At 41.7% G+C, this 18,712-nt stretch overlaps 1 protein-coding gene across 1 annotated transcript in view; it reads right to left on the bottom strand.

The window, feature by feature from the left end:
• Positions 1-18,712, bottom strand: part of LOC144769329 (protocadherin-10-like) — a 290,562-nt gene that overhangs the window by 69,375 nt on the left and 202,475 nt on the right. Inside the window, exon 2 of the mRNA XM_078653397.1 lies at positions 8,680-8,738. Coding sequence (XP_078509523.1) covers positions 8,680-8,738 — 59 coding nt within the window. The remainder of the gene's footprint in view (positions 1-8,679; positions 8,739-18,712) is intronic.

The following is an 18,712-nucleotide window of genomic DNA, read 5'->3' as shown; positions in this document are numbered from 1 at the left end:
TACACCAAGGATGTGGGTCAGAGAAAAGTTGGGAGCATAGCAACATTACAATGCACATCTTTTTCACATGCATCTGTCTCTCACATAATAGTATAGATAAAAGTATACATGTACATGAAACAACAAAGCACCAAGAAGAGCGGGGTGGGGGAGGAAGGTGTTTGTTAGGCGGGGCAGGGTTTATAGTGATATCAGGTGGCCAGGGATTGTGATCCTGAGGCCATTGATCACACATTTTTCACCGCCCTCAAGTAGAAGGGCACTTCAACGTATACAGTCACAAAAAGGGAGGCTGTGACACTAAGCAACCCCCAAAGTTGTGTGGATGTGCCGTCTTGGTGTGTTGAACAAAGCCATATGAGCAGATCATAAAGAGGGAGAGATGAGAGCAGGGGGTGCAGGGGAGGAGTGTGGCCATTCCAGGCGAATGCCTGTGCCAGGTTCCTCTCCTCTTCATTTAAAATACACTCTCATTAATGTAATACAGATGTGTTCAGTAAGGTGCGCCACAGGGAGCAAAGAGAGAGAGAGAGGCGGGGTGGGCAGAAGTGACTGGCAGAGACGGCTCACAATCTTGGTCAATTCAGAACGGGGGAGGGGAGATGTACTGGGAGAGTCTGCTTTGAATAAAAGCCCCTTATCACTGATTGTGTCCCTTATGGGTTGGGGCCAATGAATGGTAACCAAATGATAAACCTCTGTATGATCCTGAAGCTCGTGTATTAGCCACTCATAAGGGGCTGCTTTCTACATTTCTATTAACCATTCATCATGTGTAGGTAATTGCGGTGATCGCCAGTTCACAATATACGGTTTTTAGAGGTGGCCAGAGCTGTTGCTCTTAAGCGTTGAACGTGGCTGGTTAGGAAGGTGTAGTATGTAATGAATATAGGTTTTCATGTCCCAGCGTTAGCATTGCATAGGTGCTGGGCCTTAGCAGATTTAGAATGTCTTAAAGGAATGTGTATTGCTTCTAGAATGTAAGCATTAGCAGTCACTTGATGGGCTGCTGCGCAGAGAGACTTTCGTGGTCCTGTATTGGAATAAATATCTCAGTTGGAAATCTTCTGGGCATTAGCAGCTTTTTATTAATGTGACACCAAACCAACTACAGGAGTCCGTGTCAGTTGACATCATCAATTTCCTAGTCAAGGATAGATCTGAGCTAGTATCCTGATTACAGTGTTCCAATCAGGGAGCAATGTCAGAGTATATCTGGGGAATCACAGATGCTGTGTATTGTGTTATATCCTGATTGTCCCCACCTCCAGCAGTAGCGATTGGTGGTGGGAGTAGCTGCGGGCGGTGACGTGGGGAGGGGGAGGGGCAGGGTGGGGGGTAGTAATCTATGGATTACAGAGGATTACAGGTAAGTAAAAATATAAATAAATAAAATGAATTTCGTTGCGCGCACTGCATCCCCAAAGGCGATGCAGTGCACGCAGCTAAATTCATTTTATTTATTTATATGTTTACTTACCTGTAATCCTCCATAATCTATAGATTACTACCCCACCCCCATACCCTGCCCCTCTCCCTCCCCATGTCACCGCCCGGTACCTACTCCCACCATCGAACGCTACTGACCAGTAGTTTGAGTGGTACAGCTGGCCTAGAGCTAGCAGTTTGAGGACTGTACAGTGCCAGTCCTGGAGCAATTTGAAAAGACAAAATTTCATTCTGAATTCCTTCACCCACTTGTCTATGTTCTCAGTTATGTCTCCCAGTCAGTCTCTCTGTATTAGAACTGCAAAGGCCTCTGCTATTTATCACACAAGCGAAATAAAATGATTTAGAATGTAACTGTTGTGCTGATGAGCTATTTAACTCCACTATTATCCCCTGTGGTGCCGCCAATGTTTTAGGGGAGATTCCTGAACTTCCCACGGTGGTGTCCCCTATCTGCTTCTCTGGAACTGATTCAGTTGAACATATCCCAACTTCTGACACCGGGTAAGTGAAATGTATCATTCCAAGGCGTTTGAGGGTTCCTGGTGTCAGTGACTGATCTAAAGGAGGATGCCTGTCCTTCACTTTGTCTCCCAACAAATAGACCACCCCCCTCCACACAAATGTTAGCATTGTTCCATACGGGCACATGTGTCTGCAGTCTGACGTCAGTCTGCAGTATTTTGTGCAAATGTGGCAAGGTATTCACCATGGTTTGAACCACAGGTTTCGTCGTCAGTCAAGAAGGTGTCTTATGTCTATACAGTCCTTGGAAGCCTGATTCACTGGACGTGAGTAGAGCCTTGATCAATGGGAACCCATAATGGAGAGTCCCTTGTTTTGGACCACATATAGACTAACTGTGGCAATTGAAGCGCTGTAAAGTAGTGTTCAACACGGAAAATAATCAGACCTCCACATCTCTTATGAGTTATCAGTCTAGAGATTTTTCACCTTGGCTTCACGTTTCCCTTACAAAGCCCGTAATGCCCTTATGAAAAGATTGCAGAACTGAGCTCTTGACTGACAGTGGCAAGATACCTAGCACATACATAAATTGGGAGAACACCACCATTTCTACAGCCTGTATCCTGCCCATAATGATTGGTGTAACTGCGGCCATTTCACAGTTAGTTCTGGGTACCAGCACTTCCAAATGTCTAGTATCATTCTTTCCAAACCTCTAATAATGAATACCTCTAGTCATTTAGCCATTGAGATTTCCATTGGAAAATATACGCTGCTGTGGTGGCTTTTTTGGTGATTTGGGAAATAGTTAGTGCCTCACTGTTGTTCCAGTTGACTTTATAGCCTGATAATGCTCAGAAGTCTGCAATAACTGGCATAAGAGCCACGAGAGAATTACCTAAATCAGTAAGAGTGAGCAATATGTCATCCACATGCAAACGTATTTTGGAGAGTCCTGCAATTAGGGATCTCTGCTATCCCCACTGACTGATGAATGGTCACTGCCAAGGTTTAGGGTGACAGAAGGAAGAGCAGGGCCATTAAAAGTCACCCTTGGTTTGTTCCTTTGTGGACAGGAAAGGCTGATAGAAATCCTCCACAGTTGACCCGAGCGGTGGAAGTCTAATACACCCATTTATCTTTGGCAATTAGGTTGTGCCCATGTCCAGTCTATGGGAGTAGCAGATATTCCCATTCAATCCTGTCAAACTCTTTTTCGACATCAAGTGCAAAAGCCAAAGTATTCTCCAAAGAGTCTTTAGAAAGCCAAAGAAGATGGGCCAAGGTACTCATATGATTACAGGATGTTCTTCTAGCCATGAAACCCACTAGTGCATGGTGAATAAGATTAGGGATTACTTTTTTAAGCCGAGTACCCACATTTCTCTGCCAGGATCTTAACATCCATGGGAAGAAGAGAGATCGGATGGTAGCTCCCACATTGTATCAGATCCTTTCCAGGCTTTGGTAGGGGTGTAATCAGTGGTCGATTGGAAAGGTATGCCAAGCATCCAGACCATCCCACTTCCTTGTAGGCTTCATACAGTGATTCTGTGACCGTCTTTGATCCCCAGAAGGGCATCATTGCCTGGTGCCTTGTTGTAGGGGAGGTCAATAAGTTTTTGTGTGATTTCATCTTCAGTAATTTCCACTTCATAAAGCGCTCTACCTTCCGCATTCAGGGAAGGAATTGTCAGGTCAGCGAGAAACCTTTCCCTACGGTCCTTGCCTTCCTCTACTTCAGTGCTGTTGAGTTCTCTGCAATGCATGGCTTTTACCATAGTTATCCCCTGTGACCATTTAACCGTTGATGTCAGTGATGGCCACCATTTTGCTGTAAATGATTGTAATTGTAATTGCATTTATAACGCACTTACTACCGTGTGCGAGGCTTTGAAGCACTTTATGCGAGGTAGCATGTTGCTCCAGAACCCAACATAAGTGATTAATCCAGTGGTTTTTGGTTGTTCTTCGTTATTCAGATTAGTCTTGTGCTCTCAAGGAGACCATTCCATGCATTCAACCCAGTGATTTTGAGGTGGATTAAATTAGGAACCACTGACAGAATATCAGAACCAAACATATTTAGTGAACAGAATACCATGTCAAAAACATCAAGTGTCAAAATATCGAGAAGGTAAGTGCAAATAGGTAAGTATGGATTTAGTATCTTTGACTCCACATCTACGTGCTTTGATGATATATATAAATTGTCAAGGTACAGATATGTGGAGTTATATATTGTAAAACTTTACTTACCTGTAGAAACTCACTTTTGCAATATTTTTGTCCTCGATATTCTTGACACAATATTTTGTCCCACAATTTGTTCTGTGTAAACACCTTAGATTAGTAGAAGTTAGGTGTGATCATTATTGGGGGGGGGGGATATGTGACTTCATGTGGATGATGGCTGGTGGGATTAGTAGATGAGCTGGATGAAATGCTAAATTGCAGGGTATGACTTTCAGAGAAGGACGGGTTGTGATTGAGGTGAGGCAAGATTTTGCAGAAATACAATAATAGAGATTAAGACAAATATGCACATTTACTCAGAATAAAGGAGGCATGCTGAGGATGGAAAGTAAGCAAAGGGTAATTTAAAAGAAATAAGAAGTGAGAATCTGAAGTTTTAAGTCAAGGTTTAACTTCTCACGGAGGCTTGTAGGAACATAGAATAGACTTTTGAGATAGCAAGTACTCTGAGATGGTTCAAGAGTTAACAATTGTGCTAGTTTACAAAGTGTAGATCTCCTTCCATTCAGGCAGAATCTGCTGAATTGCGCTGATGAGCAGAAAATACACATTTCTGTGGTATTCTCTGTACCACAGAGCCCTGACCAGCCTTTATTTGAGAACTACAGTCAAGAAGTAATACAACAGCAAATACGAAGGTAAATACACTTTCACTGTAAGTCACTCATTTATTTTTTATACATTAACTACGTCATGCAAAATTCCAGACCAAAACACATGTCTGAGGATAATTTGATTTTTTAAGTGTCTGCCAGTATAACCCATTGCTCACATACTTTGAACAAGCATTTGTGTAATCCCACAGCCTTGACCTGATTTTCACCTTGTTCCATAAATAAATAGTGTCACTGTAGCAAGGCACTGCGTGGGCTATACATTTTCACAGTGCTTAATTTGAGCCGGTGGTTTCAGGTGCTTGTCCCCTGGACTTAATTGTCAACACTTTTACTTATGACAGCTGCCAACTGGTGGTGCTGTTTGTGTAAATTAGAGATGAGCAGAACAATAGTTGTTTGTTAATTCAGTATACATTAAAAACAACTAATATCTGCCACCCAACCGACTGATATGGCTTTGTGGGCCTCGACCAATCTGAACTATCACACATGTAGCAGTGTGATGGTTAGTAGTTGTGTTGGTACTGTCATTGGCAGCGCGGGCAGAGGCAATGTGTGGTGCAAGCTGCGGTGGTCGCCTGATGAGGGCCCTGGCACTTATTAATTTTTTTACAAATTAAGTACTGCAATTTCATGATTACGTTTTCTTTCCTACTGCACGTTGCACCGGACATTTTCCTCATGTTTGTACTCAACGTATCATTGAGAGTCTGCTGTTCTGACAATGACAAGAGCAAAACGTAGGTGGGAGCTGAGGAGGGCAGGGGGAGAGTGTGGACTTCCTCTCTCAGAATGATTTGATACAGGCCAGCTCCCGGGAAGCAGCATTAAAAAGGACAAAGCTTGCAATGGCAATCTTAGAGGCTTAACAAAATGGCTTTCCTGCATGAAGGTGAATACAGAACCTCACAAAGGTTATTTTTGTTAAGCTCTGTAGCAGGGTAGGTATAATATCTTAATGCAGGCCTTGATGGCTGGAGCATTGCAATGACATAGTGAGAACTTTTATGTTAATCTTCAATAAATTATTCCTTCTGAACTCTAATGTATTCTTTAGCCCAGGTATGCTTTTACATATTTCTGCATTTCTATCGCCTGAAGAGAACAGCTAAAGAAAAGCTAGCAAATGTGAAAATCAGGTCACATAGATAGGGGGTTGACAGCTAGATAGATTAACCTAAGAATTACCTGTAAAGATTGTGTGCCCTCTGGCGTATACTTTGGTATATATACTATGGCATTTATACTATATACACTATCATTTGTAAACTTTAAAAACGTATGTGCATCATAAGGCCACCGAAACTTCGATCTGTGTTTTTAATGATGTCCTTTCATTCTTTGATTTTTCGCCTGCAATCCCATTACTTTCCAAAAATCAGCTTTTCATAAAATGGCCCCGCCTGTATGCTTGATTTCTTTCAGAATTGCTTCTTATGGGCCTTTGATATTTTGAGCATATACCTCACTCTCAAGGACGTTTCTTACGTTATCACAATGAAACCTCATTTTTCGAAATATCAGCAGAAGCGGCCGGTATCTGTGGAAAGTGATGGGGCAGAGGGAAGGGGGGAACTGGAACGGACAACAAAGTAAATAAATAAATAACTTACCCGGATTCATGCTCTGATCTGCTTCCGAAGCTCCGATCTAGCTGAGTGCACTGGAGGCATAGGCTCCCAGAATTCCCTTCGGCCAATCCTGATGCTGCATGAAAGCAGCATCAGGATTGCCTGAGCGCCATGAATGTGCGTTCCCAATTAGACTGGGAGCCTGTGCCTGCTCTCTCCATACCAGCAATGTACCTGGGGTTGGAGAGAGCTTCAGTGCGCATGACGATTAGGCCGTTCTGAGACAGCTGGCCAAACCGTCATGCGTAATGGTTGCAGTGCAAACCACTCCCCCACCAGCCTGCCATCTCTGGCCCCACCCCCAAGCCTCGGCTCAGACAGCCAAAATAAAACGATAATATACAAGCGTTTATTATCACTTTCTTTTTCTTTTTTTTTGGCTGCTGATGGGGGGGGGGTGATGCACCTCCGCCATAGCAGAGGAGCCGCCGCTGAATATCAGGTGTCTGTTTTCTCTGTTAAGGGACCCCAAGACTATGAGACTAGGCCAGCTTCTTACAGGCCTCTCAAAAGGAGGCAGTTATTTATCTTATTCCGAAGTCCTTTTGTAACTATTTTCTAAATACCTACCTGGGCGACTGGAACCCAATAGTCAACTTCCTGAGGGTGATCTTTGAAAGTTTGGGGTTCACTCCACCATGGGAGCTCTGGCTTCTAAGGCCTTTCTTAGAGGCAGAGAACTAGAAGATGTCCTTCTGGCAATGACCTGTCGAATGAGTGTAGACAAACATGGGATACTTTAGAAAAAATATATACTGCCCAGAGCGGGTCTTTTTTCAAGCATGTATGGTCAGGTGTCCTTTTGTGACACCGTTCATTGGATGGCCTCTTGAGCCATATAGAAGATTACACAATTACTTATTTGTATTGTTTTCTTCATAATTTAAGCCTTGGTTTTGTTTATATAATATTTAGTCTGTGTTTAACTTGCATTGCATTGCTGCTGTTTTCAGAATTGGACTCTTTCGAGGTGTATGCAGGGCTTTAAGTGGGGTGAAAAAACTGTGGGGGTCTCTCAAAGGGGTGTGGCCGATGTAATTAAGGGCTTGGCTTAAAAAGACATAAAGTAAAAATTGGTGCTTAGCATAGTGTGCCCACCGACTGGTATCTTGGTGCTTCTGTCATTTCATCAAAGCTCTATAATTACAATTAAAATTACACCTACAACAAGCCAGGACTATTGGCTTTATTAATGGTTGTTAGTTGCATAAGATAAATAAGCAACAACTATGGCTTTGTAATATAGAATATTGAAAATGCTTCCGTTCTGAGATGATGAGACTGTCAAAGAGCTATAAGGAGTCTCTCAAGTTACATCGAAGGCAGTGGAGGGTGGTACTGCTGTAAAGTCAAGATTTTTTTTCACCCTGAGGGTGAGGGCAGATATGGCGAGCCCGATAGGGACCCGTATCAGCATCTGCTTTTTAGAACTGCCGATGCTGAGCACTGGCAGGACCCAGCCCACTTAAAGCCCTAGGTGTATGGTTCACTTTAGATGGGCTGGACCTGTTTTGGTAAGGACCACATCAATGCGCCTAAAGTTGATCTCTGTCTGTAGTGGCACAGTAGAAATAAAATGGCCTGAAATGTGGCCCAAGCAATAGGAGGAGTCTGAGCCTAATGCAACTGTTCAATCAGCCATATTTTGCTTTTCTAAAACATTTACTTATAAACACATAAACCATAAAATATGGGAGCTCTCTCTCGTCATCCTCATCCTGGGTAGGAATATCTTACTCCAGCCTTCAATAGGAGAACATTTGTGAGCATTTCCATCTGGTAAAACTATCTAAAGTAGTTATCAAAATATCCATAAACAATGTGAATATGTGTGTAGTAACATACCTTAGCAGGGTATCCCACTCGGAAATGTCCACAATCTTACACCTAAACTTGTAAATGCTGAAATGATGCTATGCTGGTAGGATTTCTGTATTCCTGAGTACATATCCCGATTGTAATCATCTACCAATCATGTTTCTGTGAATCAGTATTAAGATTTACACCTGAAACGTGCAGTTTTTGAGCCCGTAAATTCAATTTAGTTCCGAAGAAACTTCTGTGAATCAGAAAATATTACAAACTCTAAATAAATACAACTTACCCATGGCCATTAGAAACGTTTTGTCTGCATCTTTCACTATAAAACAGCTACCACAAATCAATATTTTCAAAGTTGGCAGGAAAATTGGTGTTAAATGCCAGGATTTCTATCACAAATAAAATGACTTGTTTAAGTAGCCATTTATAAATTGTACCTTTTAAGTGTGGATTTCTGAATCTTCGGTGGTAACCAGTCGGTGTTAGGATGTTTGAGCTATAAAAGAAAAGTTAATTAATATATAATGTGCATTTTATGAAGCAATTCTCCTTTTGTCATGTTCATAATTATTGACAGCTTTGTAAAGATTGCGTCATATGTGGATATTTTTCATACTTTTCACAGGTGTATCTTAAATTAACAGATATTATTAAATTTGAAGAATCGTTTTCCACTGCCTTCATATTTGCAAATTACAGAGCATTATTAAACACCCATTTCCACTGACAAACAACTAAAAAAATGTTCTAAAAGCAGGATTGCTTGGCCTTCAGCACTTTCATATCTCTAGTTTAAAAGGCGTTTGCAGGTATTGGAAGGTGACCTATTCCTCTGCTCGAGAATGAATTTATGGATTTAGAAAGCAAAGCCTCTCATGTTTTTATTAAATATTAGATAACTAAGATGGCCATACCATTGGATGGTGACAGGCGGTGGTGCTGCGTTTTCTTTCCCCCTCAAAGTTATTTTTCATACTTAAATTCAAAATATCGTTTCTCCTAACAATAATAAAGATTACCCAGTAGGGCCCCACTTTATGTTGCTAATTTAGGCTCCGCAAAAACGTCTGACGTTTTTAGGTTTTGGGCTGAATCGATTCAGACAAGGTTAGGCATACCTAAATATGCAAGTGATTCAGAAATGTGCATTTTAGGACGTTAAACTTTTATTCGGGTGCAAGATCTCAGGTCTTTCGTGTATGCTCGAGATAATTAGTAGCTGACATGCCAAAAGGTTGCATCAGTTCCTCAATAGAACTTGTCCTAATAAGAAAGAAGTGTTGGGTTTTGTATAAAGGATGACTATAAAAGAACAGTTGCAAGAAATTAAAATAGATACATATAAATCAATGGGTTGACTTCAGATTACAGTGCAAAGTGCTATAAGGAAAGATTCATCTGCAGGCATACGCATGCAATCTATAGGTTACCGATTCAAATCTTTATTGGACAAATAGTATGTCCCTTAGCACTTATTATAGACCATGATATTGTCCAACTTAATGAAACTCAATTTATCAACCTCTGAAAGGCTGGCTTCTCTTTGCTCTCATCTTTTACCTGCAGGGTTTTTACATCTACCATGTGGCGGTTCATTATTAAACAAAGCTGTATTATTCAGATTTCGATTTACGACCTGCTAGGTGTAATCACACACACACACACACACACACAAACCCACACATACGCAAGCACGTGCACACTCTCTCTCTCTCTCTCTCTCTCTCTCTTTCTCACTTGTCCACCCTGGCATCTTGTACTGGAAAAAGCCCATGATGGTATTCTTTTCAAACTGATTACCTGGGAACTACAGGATATAGACCTGCCTATGAAGTTGCCATCTTTAGCTTCTATGATTAGATTATGTGATCTTAGTGATTCCAGCCAGGGTATGTATCATTTTGAGTGCAGAGCACAGAAGCACAACTCATAGGCATGAAAAGGCATCAACTGCTCTCTGTTTCCGAGCTGTGCTGGCTGCAGCTAAAGCGCCATCAAGGAGATTTTCTGAGTTGATTTATGTGCTGTAGACAGTGCAATCTCAGAAATAAATGCATGGATCTGATCTGCTCCAGCACTCCACATTAGGATCATGGTGCAGTCCCAGAGGCCATAGCATGAAAAGAAAGGTGCTCTGGTGCAGAGAAGCGAACCTGTTTTTAAGAAGTTTCACTCTTTAAAGTGCATATACACTTAATTCTGAAATTATCTGTGTTACTGTTAAAGGTGCAAGCAGCACTGCTAGGAAACGGGGACGGGCAACAACTGCTCCCTCTTTCTGAATTTCACTGTCTGCTGCTCATGCACTAACCCATAATCTTCGAGTTGAGCGTAAGTTTTATACAGGGCAAGGTCTTAAAAATAAGAGCACTGCTAAGCTTTCCATAAGCGCACTTTTTTGTGCCCCTGATCTCTTTAGCAGAGATGGAAGGCCATACGCTGAGTCATAGTTAGTCCTACGGAAAAGGTAATTTTACTGGGCACAACAGGATGAAGCAATAACAACATCAACAGCAATAATAAAAATAATCACAAAAACGTATCTTTATATAAAAGGTAGGACACATACTTTTATGTTTTGCATGCTTTGGTAGTGACAAACAGCCTATTTAATTTTTCACTATTGTGAGGCTATTTCTCTCATAGGTTAGCAGTGGGAATTCCTTTATACACTTTTAAGCTGTAATTCCTGATCAGAGAGGAGTAGCTTTATTATGTTTCATATCTTTGGAATTGCAATGATAAATCCTCCTTATTGGTGAAGTTGGATTTAACTTTACTATTTTAGAAATGCTACTTTTAGAAAGTGGGCATTTCTCTGCACTTACTTCTCTATGTGCCTGACAGCCTGTCTCCAAATCATGTCTGGGGTGGGTGACAGCTACACTCTGTGTATCCCCTCTAGACAGCCGCAACAGAGGAAGGATGGGTGTATCTGAGTACCCATCTACATAGATCTGCATTCTGATGGCCTTGCCTGGGCAGGATGGAAGAGAGGGGCTACACTTAATTCGAATAAGCAGTGTCACGTCCCCACGGAAAAGCCTGATTACCCTCCCCCCCGGCCCCACAGACAGCCTGTTAGACAGTACTGGGTTAAAAGGGGTAATCGTGTACTTCACAGAGCTGCTTGGAAGTCACCCCCAAATTAAAGGCACTTTTGGGGTAATCTTGAACTGAGGCTTTGTCAGAAGGACTGCTGTGCTGCTTACAGGAATGCAGACGTGGAAGGCCTGCTTTTCTCTTCTGTTGTCCTGCTGCCTGCTGCTCTCTGACTCTGCTGGAGGAGAGCTGGGCTCTGTCTTAACTCCAATTGATCTCCAAGGGCTTGTTGCCTGCCTCCTGTTTCTTGATACTGAGGGATATAAATGTATATACCCCTGTGCATCATTCTCTAAAAGTGGCCTAGGTACTTGCAATACAGATTTGGATGCATCGCCTGTCTGTGGGTAGCAGAACCAGCGTATCAACCCGGCTGCACGAGTAAATCCTGAGATCAACACATCGGACAGCATATTGCCGCTGCTGCTGCTTGGTGAGATCAATGCATCCCCTTGACTGTGTGCCAGAATCGGACACAGCACTCAACACCTCTCGACTCTGGCACCCGTCTTCAGAACTGGCGTGTCACTTTCACTACGTGGAGAAGATTGATGCATCTAGCTGCTTGTGAGCAGGAATGGTACTTTGTTCACCAGGGCTTGCGTGGGTCCTGTACCCGGCCTATGCTTCCACGAGGTAGGCCCATACTTTGACTTTGCCCCTGCCCAGCGTGACCTACAGCAACCTTTTTAGTGCTACGTGCCTCTAAGTGCTTTAGTGCATTTATTCAATAGCTCAACTTCTATACATTGGATTTGTGTTGTTTTGGTCTTGGTTAGTTATGGTATAATAATCTATTTTTATAAACTTGTGTGGAGTCTTTTGTGTTACTGTGTGCGTGTGTTGCACAAACCCTTTACACATTTCCTCTTAAGATAAGCCTGACTGCTCTGTGCCAAGCTATCAGAGGGTGAGCACACCTTGTCTTTTTGTGTGGATCTAGCTTACCCTGACTAGGATTTTGGCTTCTGCTTGGACAGGGTGCATACGTTTGTCAACCAGAAACCCAATTTCCAACACAAGGCCTTTGCACTATAAATATAAATCACTGCGGGCCTGATTTAGATCTTGGCGGATGGGCTACTCCATCACAATGGTGACAGATATCCTGTCCACCAAAATATAAATCCCATTATAACCAATAGGATGTATATTTTGGCGGACGGGATATCCGTCACCATTGTGACAGAGTAACCCATCCACCAAGATCTAAATCAGGGCATTTCTTACTTACATATGAATAAAAACATATGTTAATTTCTTTAGTGTGTGTGTGTTACAAACGCTTTACATCTCTTCGCAAAGTCATATTTCCAATGGTAATGTGCTATACATCTTTTAACTAAGATTTTTTTAAGTCACGTAAATGGTATAATTCTAAAAAAAAGTGTGGGCACAACTGCTAGCTCAATTGTAGGTGCATGGTGCTGGCTGCTGAGGGGCAGCCAAAATGCACTGCAGTGCTTTTTAGGGTGTTAGACCTGGTGTCATTGGCATGGTTCTCCCCTAACATTTTGCTTTTCACCCTCCTGTGATGCTGACTTCGTTTTGCTGGCTTAAGGACCCTGCACACTTTACCACTGCTAGTCAGAGCTAACATGTTTGCTGTCTCTCCTTAAAACATGGTAAAATTGGCTAACACCCAATCGGCCAAATTATGTACTATTCACTACTAAAATGGTATTACCTGTGCCCAAGGCCTGTAAATTAAATGCTACTGGAGGACCTCCAGCACTGATTGTGCCTCCCACTTATGTAGCCCTTTAAAAATGCCTCATGCTAGCTGCTGCAGCCTGTGTGTGAAGTTTTAAATTGCCTTTTTGACCAGGTTAAATACACCATTTTGCCAGATCCAGCCTTCCTTTATAATGCATATAAGTCACCCCTAAGGCATGCCCTAAACAGCCCAGAGGGCAGGGTGCAATGTATTTGAAAAGAAGGACATTTACTTTTAAGTTTACATGACTTGGTAGTGAAAAACTCCTACATTCTTTTTTAAACTACTGTGAGACGTTCCTCTCCCATAGCATAACATTAGAGTTACCTTATTGTATGGAATATGCCTGTAACGTCCAATTGGGAGGAGGTAGGAATGTCAAGTTTGGTACCTAAAGAATTGTAATTCAAGCCCTCATTGATGGTAAAGTCAGATTTTAATCACAAGAGGGAAAATGGCACATTTAGAAAGTTGAGCTTTTTCATGTCCTAACGAATTGATGCCTGCTGCCTAATCCTGGATCTCATGACTGATGGTGGAGCAGGCAGTGGGTAATTGCAAATTGCCTCAGACAGTGAGACAAACAGATGGTAGGTATTTGCAGGATGGGCCACTCTGAGTTGACGAGGGGGGGAGCTGTCACCTACCACATTTGCACATCAAAAAGGCATTGCCCTTGGGACTGACACACCATCTCTAATTTGCAGACATCCCTGATGCAAGGACTTTACACCGGCACTGTAGCCCATCGGAGCCAATGAATCTCCGCACAGGGATGTTGCCTCGCCCCTCAGCACTGTCACTGCACCACACATTTCCAGGCCAGGTCATCACATCACACTTCGGCGGTCCCCAAAACTATTGCTGCGTGACCCATCTCCTCACCCTGACCTCGCATTGCCTCTACTGCACGACGCATCCCCGACAGGGGACTCCACATCTCTTCACAATCAGGATTAAGGTACTGTGTTCAGCTGGCATAACTGAGCCCCTAATGCCGGCATGTGCTACATTGCAATCAGCTTGAACTTGTGACTTTGTCCAGAACCAGCGCGACTAGATAACCACAGTTGGCATGTTGTGCTTTTTGGAGCTTTTGAAATATTTAAACTTGCATATCTCGGTTCTACTGATTGGATTTTTGTTATTTTAGCCTTGATTTATTTTTTTGAAATTGAGTCTATTTTTCTAAATTAATTGGTATGGGATTTTTCTTGAGTTGTGTTTTCACTTTCTTACTGTTTGAAGTCCTGCATAATTATTTTACACATTGCCTCTAATAAAAGTCTGACTCATCCGAGCCAAGATTCCAAAGGGTTTAGCACAGGTTGATTTGGCGCTGTTTGTGATCTCACCCTGACGAGGATTGTGGTTCCTGGTTGAATAATATTTCACCCCCCTCAAGTTAAGTCAAGTCAAGTCAAAACAAGCTTTATTCGATTACATTTAAAATCATAAAAGCAACAAACAACATGTATTTAAAAATTGATTTACAATTTGATAAAATTCATTACAATTTGATAAATTCATGTGGGTTACAAAAACAGAACAATTCAGTAAAATCCATAAAGGTTAAAAAGCAAGCCGGGAATCATAATAATAAAATCACCCTTCCAGTTGTCTCGGGGATAGCATCCTGGACCTAGTGCGCATAGCGGCGACCAGGAAGCTAGCAACCCCGAGAATTGTCCTGATGCTGCCTAATAACTGAAGGTAAAGTAGAGCAGGCCGTACCTGAACAAAACCTGCATCCCCCTCAAACAGTAACCGAGTTTCTTACGCATTTGTACAGGTGGGAAAATGTGCCTTACTACATGTGTGTATACTACTAAATTGTCGCTAAGCAAATAAACACGCGGCTGACATAGCCGACATCATTCGAAGCCATGAAGCAGACGTTACCATCTTGACGGAAACTTGGTTATCAGACTCATCCTCGCCCTGTTTAGACCTGTTAGTCCCACCGAAATACCAAATCATGAGACAGGACAGAAAGGAAGGTAGGTAGGTAGGTAGGGGTGGAGGTATCGCCTGTATTTACAGATCAGACATCTCCATCATAAAAATTCATGCTGACCCATTAGAATCTTGTGAATATATGGGCATGTCCCTTAGAACAGCTGATAACCAAAACTATAAACTCCATGCACTCTACCACCCTCCAGGTACAAAGACCACATTCTTAGACCAGCTAATAGAAATCATTACCACCAACTCTAACCTGCAGTCTAACGACATCTTCCTAGGAGACTTTAATATGCATTGGGAAGATCAGACAGATAGTCAAATCACAATCCTTAAAACCTTCCTGGTAGAGCAATCGTTAGTCCAAGGATGCCTTCTTACCACCCACTCTAAAGGATCCACTTTAGACTGGATTATAGTTAAAGAGAAAGCGATAGAGAACATTGTAATCACACCATGTGATTGGTCAGATCACCATATAATCACTTTCGAAATTCCCTTCCCTTCAAAAAAATCAAATCATCTGCACAAATGGTTAAACCAAAAAAATGGATCAGGGACACTCGAGGAATTAATATGGAAAATATAACCGCACGCTGTACATTAGATTTGCAAGCTCCCAAATGCATGGTTGATGTCAATGATCTCACTCTGCACTATAACAAATCTATGTCATCTATTCTCGAGGACATAGCCCCATTAAAATTGAAAAGGATCACTGACAAGGTCAAAAACCCGTGGTTCAATGATGCCCTTAATGAAGAAAGAAGATCAATGAGACTATCAGAACGCAAATGGAGAAAACACCCGTCCTCGCCCCACTTATCCCTTCTGAGACAATCGAGAAGAGCTTACAATAAAAGCATTACTAAATCAAAAAAATAATTTTTCAGGAAAGAACTGGATAATGCTATAAACAGACCCAGGAAACTTTTTGATCTACTCAAAGAACAATCTTACAAATCAGGTAAAGTAGCACCATCTATCACTACACAAAGTCTAAATAGTGAAGACTTCTCAGTCTTCTTTACAAATAAAGCTAACGATTTGGAGAGGGAACTAAAAAAAGCAGCCGAAGACATGGAAAGTAGGAAGGATATGGATGACGAAGAACTGGTTCAACAAGAATTAACAAAACCTAAAAACAATGCAAGATGGGCAGGTTTTAAAGCGGTCAGTGAATTAGACATTGCAAAGATCATGTCGACCACTAAACCTAACAACCATTATAACGATCCCCTACCAGCAAAATGTTGGTCCAACTTTAACCACCTGTTAATCCCAGTTTGGACAAAGATCATAAATGCCTCACTATCACAAGGACAAATCCCGGCCTGCCTTAAAACAGGACAAGTCACTCCTCTGTTAAAAAAACCAACAGAGAACCCCTCTGTTCCAAACAATTTCAGACCTGTAACTAACATTCCCATGTTACCTAAAGTATTGGAAAAATGTGTCCAACAACAATTGAGTCTTCACATCTCCAAATTCAACCTGCTAAATGTTTGCCAATCGGGCTTCCGCCCTAACCACAGCACAGAAACTGTAATTTTGCACATAGTAGATGACGCATTGCTGGCTCTTGACCACAATGAAACCTGCCTCTTAATCTTAATGGACCTGTCGTCGGCGTTCGACACGGTGAATCACGCCAAAATCCTAGATAGATTGGAAAACAGAATGGGCCTAGAGGGTACAGTCCTCAACTGGTTCAGCTCCTTTCTTGAGAACAGATCCCAAAAATTCATTGTCAACCAAACCCTTTCTGGCCCGACCAACAATACAATCGGAGTTCCACAGGGATCAACGCTTTCGCCAGCGCTATTTAATCTATACGTTGAACCACCCACGGAAATATTACAAAAAGCAAATATTGCTTTTCACATGTATGCAGATGACACTCAGTTGTACATCAAGGTTGTATCAACAGAAGATATAAATACAATGAACCATGCACTATCAAGAACCCTCCAATGGTTAATCAAGAATCATCTGAAACTAAACCCTCAGAAAACTGAATTCCTACTTATTTCAATGCAGAAAAGCAAATTAAAAACAGCAGAATGGGTCAACCTTATCACTACACTAAATTGTACTCCAAAGATTGTCGACTCTACCAAATCACTGGGAATTACTCTAGATAAAAACTTGAACATGGCAACACATATCAATACAATGGCAAAAAACGCCAGATTCCATTTAAGTTACTTGCGAAAACTTAAACCTTTCCTGAACAAAACTGACCTTAAAACTGCAGTTCAAGCGCTGGTCATTTCAAGGATCGAATATGGATGCACTACCCTGGCAGGGCTCCCCAAAATCACAACAGCCCAATTGAAAGCCTGTCTTAATGCAGCCACAAGGCTGATTGCGGGATCCCAAAAATTCGACCATATCTCCCCTCACTTGAAAATGCTAAACTGGTTGCCTTTCGAAGCAAGAATTCATTTCAAGTTGGCATGCATCACCCACAATGCAATCCATCACAATACTCCAGGTTACCTGGCTCAAAAACGTACTCTTTCCGGAGTTAACCGACCCTCTAGGAGCAAAACAGACTTACTTCTGAAACCGGCTCGCTTCCGCAAGAAAAAGACTTATGACCGAGCATTCTCAGGAGCAGCACCAAGAATCTGGAATGCACTCCCACCAAACATTAGAAGAATCACATCCATCGCAACCTTCAAAAAGGAAGCAAGATCATTCTATATGAGCAAATTTCTCCCATAGGACTGATTGGACGACAGCTTGTCTATAATCTGATCACTTATCTATAAACTGCTCACTTGCATTCAGTGCTCCGCTATCCGATGTTGGTACAAAGATGATCCTGTTAGTTAGATGGGCCTTGGTCATTCAAATATTGACTGTATATATGTTGATATGCTATACTGAAGTGTGAAAATGTAATGACTGGTTTTGTCCTCTTATGTTCTGGTTTTTCTAACTAATGTACTCATTGTGATGAAACGCTACTGTAAAGCGCTCTGATACCCTACACTGGGTCATGTTCGCGCTATAGAAAACATTAAATAAATAAATAAGATAGGAGTGAGTGAACAACTGAAAATACTACACACTGGGTTCAGATTTTTGGGGGACCTGTTCCATGAAAATAACTGCAAGAATTTAGACCAGATTCTTAGCCAATATCCGGCCCTCAATGAACCATATATTTTTCTATATTACAGAATACGCAGTGCGTTTCATGATGTTGTTGACAATATCCTGGTCAAACAAGATATTTTCATCTTATTATCATATTTGAACAAAAACACTAGTCTTAAACATATTATTTCCATAATGTATGGCTTAGAGTTGCACAATAGATCTCTATATACAACGAGAACTAATCAGAAATGTCAGCAAGACATCAATTGCGATAGTTCTGATGAACAATGGTTGTTTTGCCGTTCACCAATCAAAATCATTCTCCTAGACTCATTCAATTCAAATTTATACAAAAATTCTACTTAACTCCACACCCACTAAACTCCATAGATACAGTCTCAGAGAAGTTGCGAGATGCTATAAATGCCAGAAAGAGGTGAATGACTTCATGCATTTATCCTGGCAGTGTCATGGTATACAAATATGTTGGAGCAATGTATTCACTGAGTTAGGTAAAATAGCTAAGCCATGCCATATGATGCTGTGAGGTTCATAGGTCACTTAACACTTAGCCA

The sequence above is a fragment of the Lissotriton helveticus genome, chromosome 7 (assembly GCF_964261635.1).
Source record: "Lissotriton helveticus chromosome 7, aLisHel1.1, whole genome shotgun sequence".
Lineage (NCBI taxonomy): Eukaryota > Metazoa > Chordata > Amphibia > Caudata > Salamandridae > Lissotriton > Lissotriton helveticus.
Note: the sequence above shows the minus strand (reverse complement) of the source record. Positions and strands in the feature narration are given on the sequence as shown.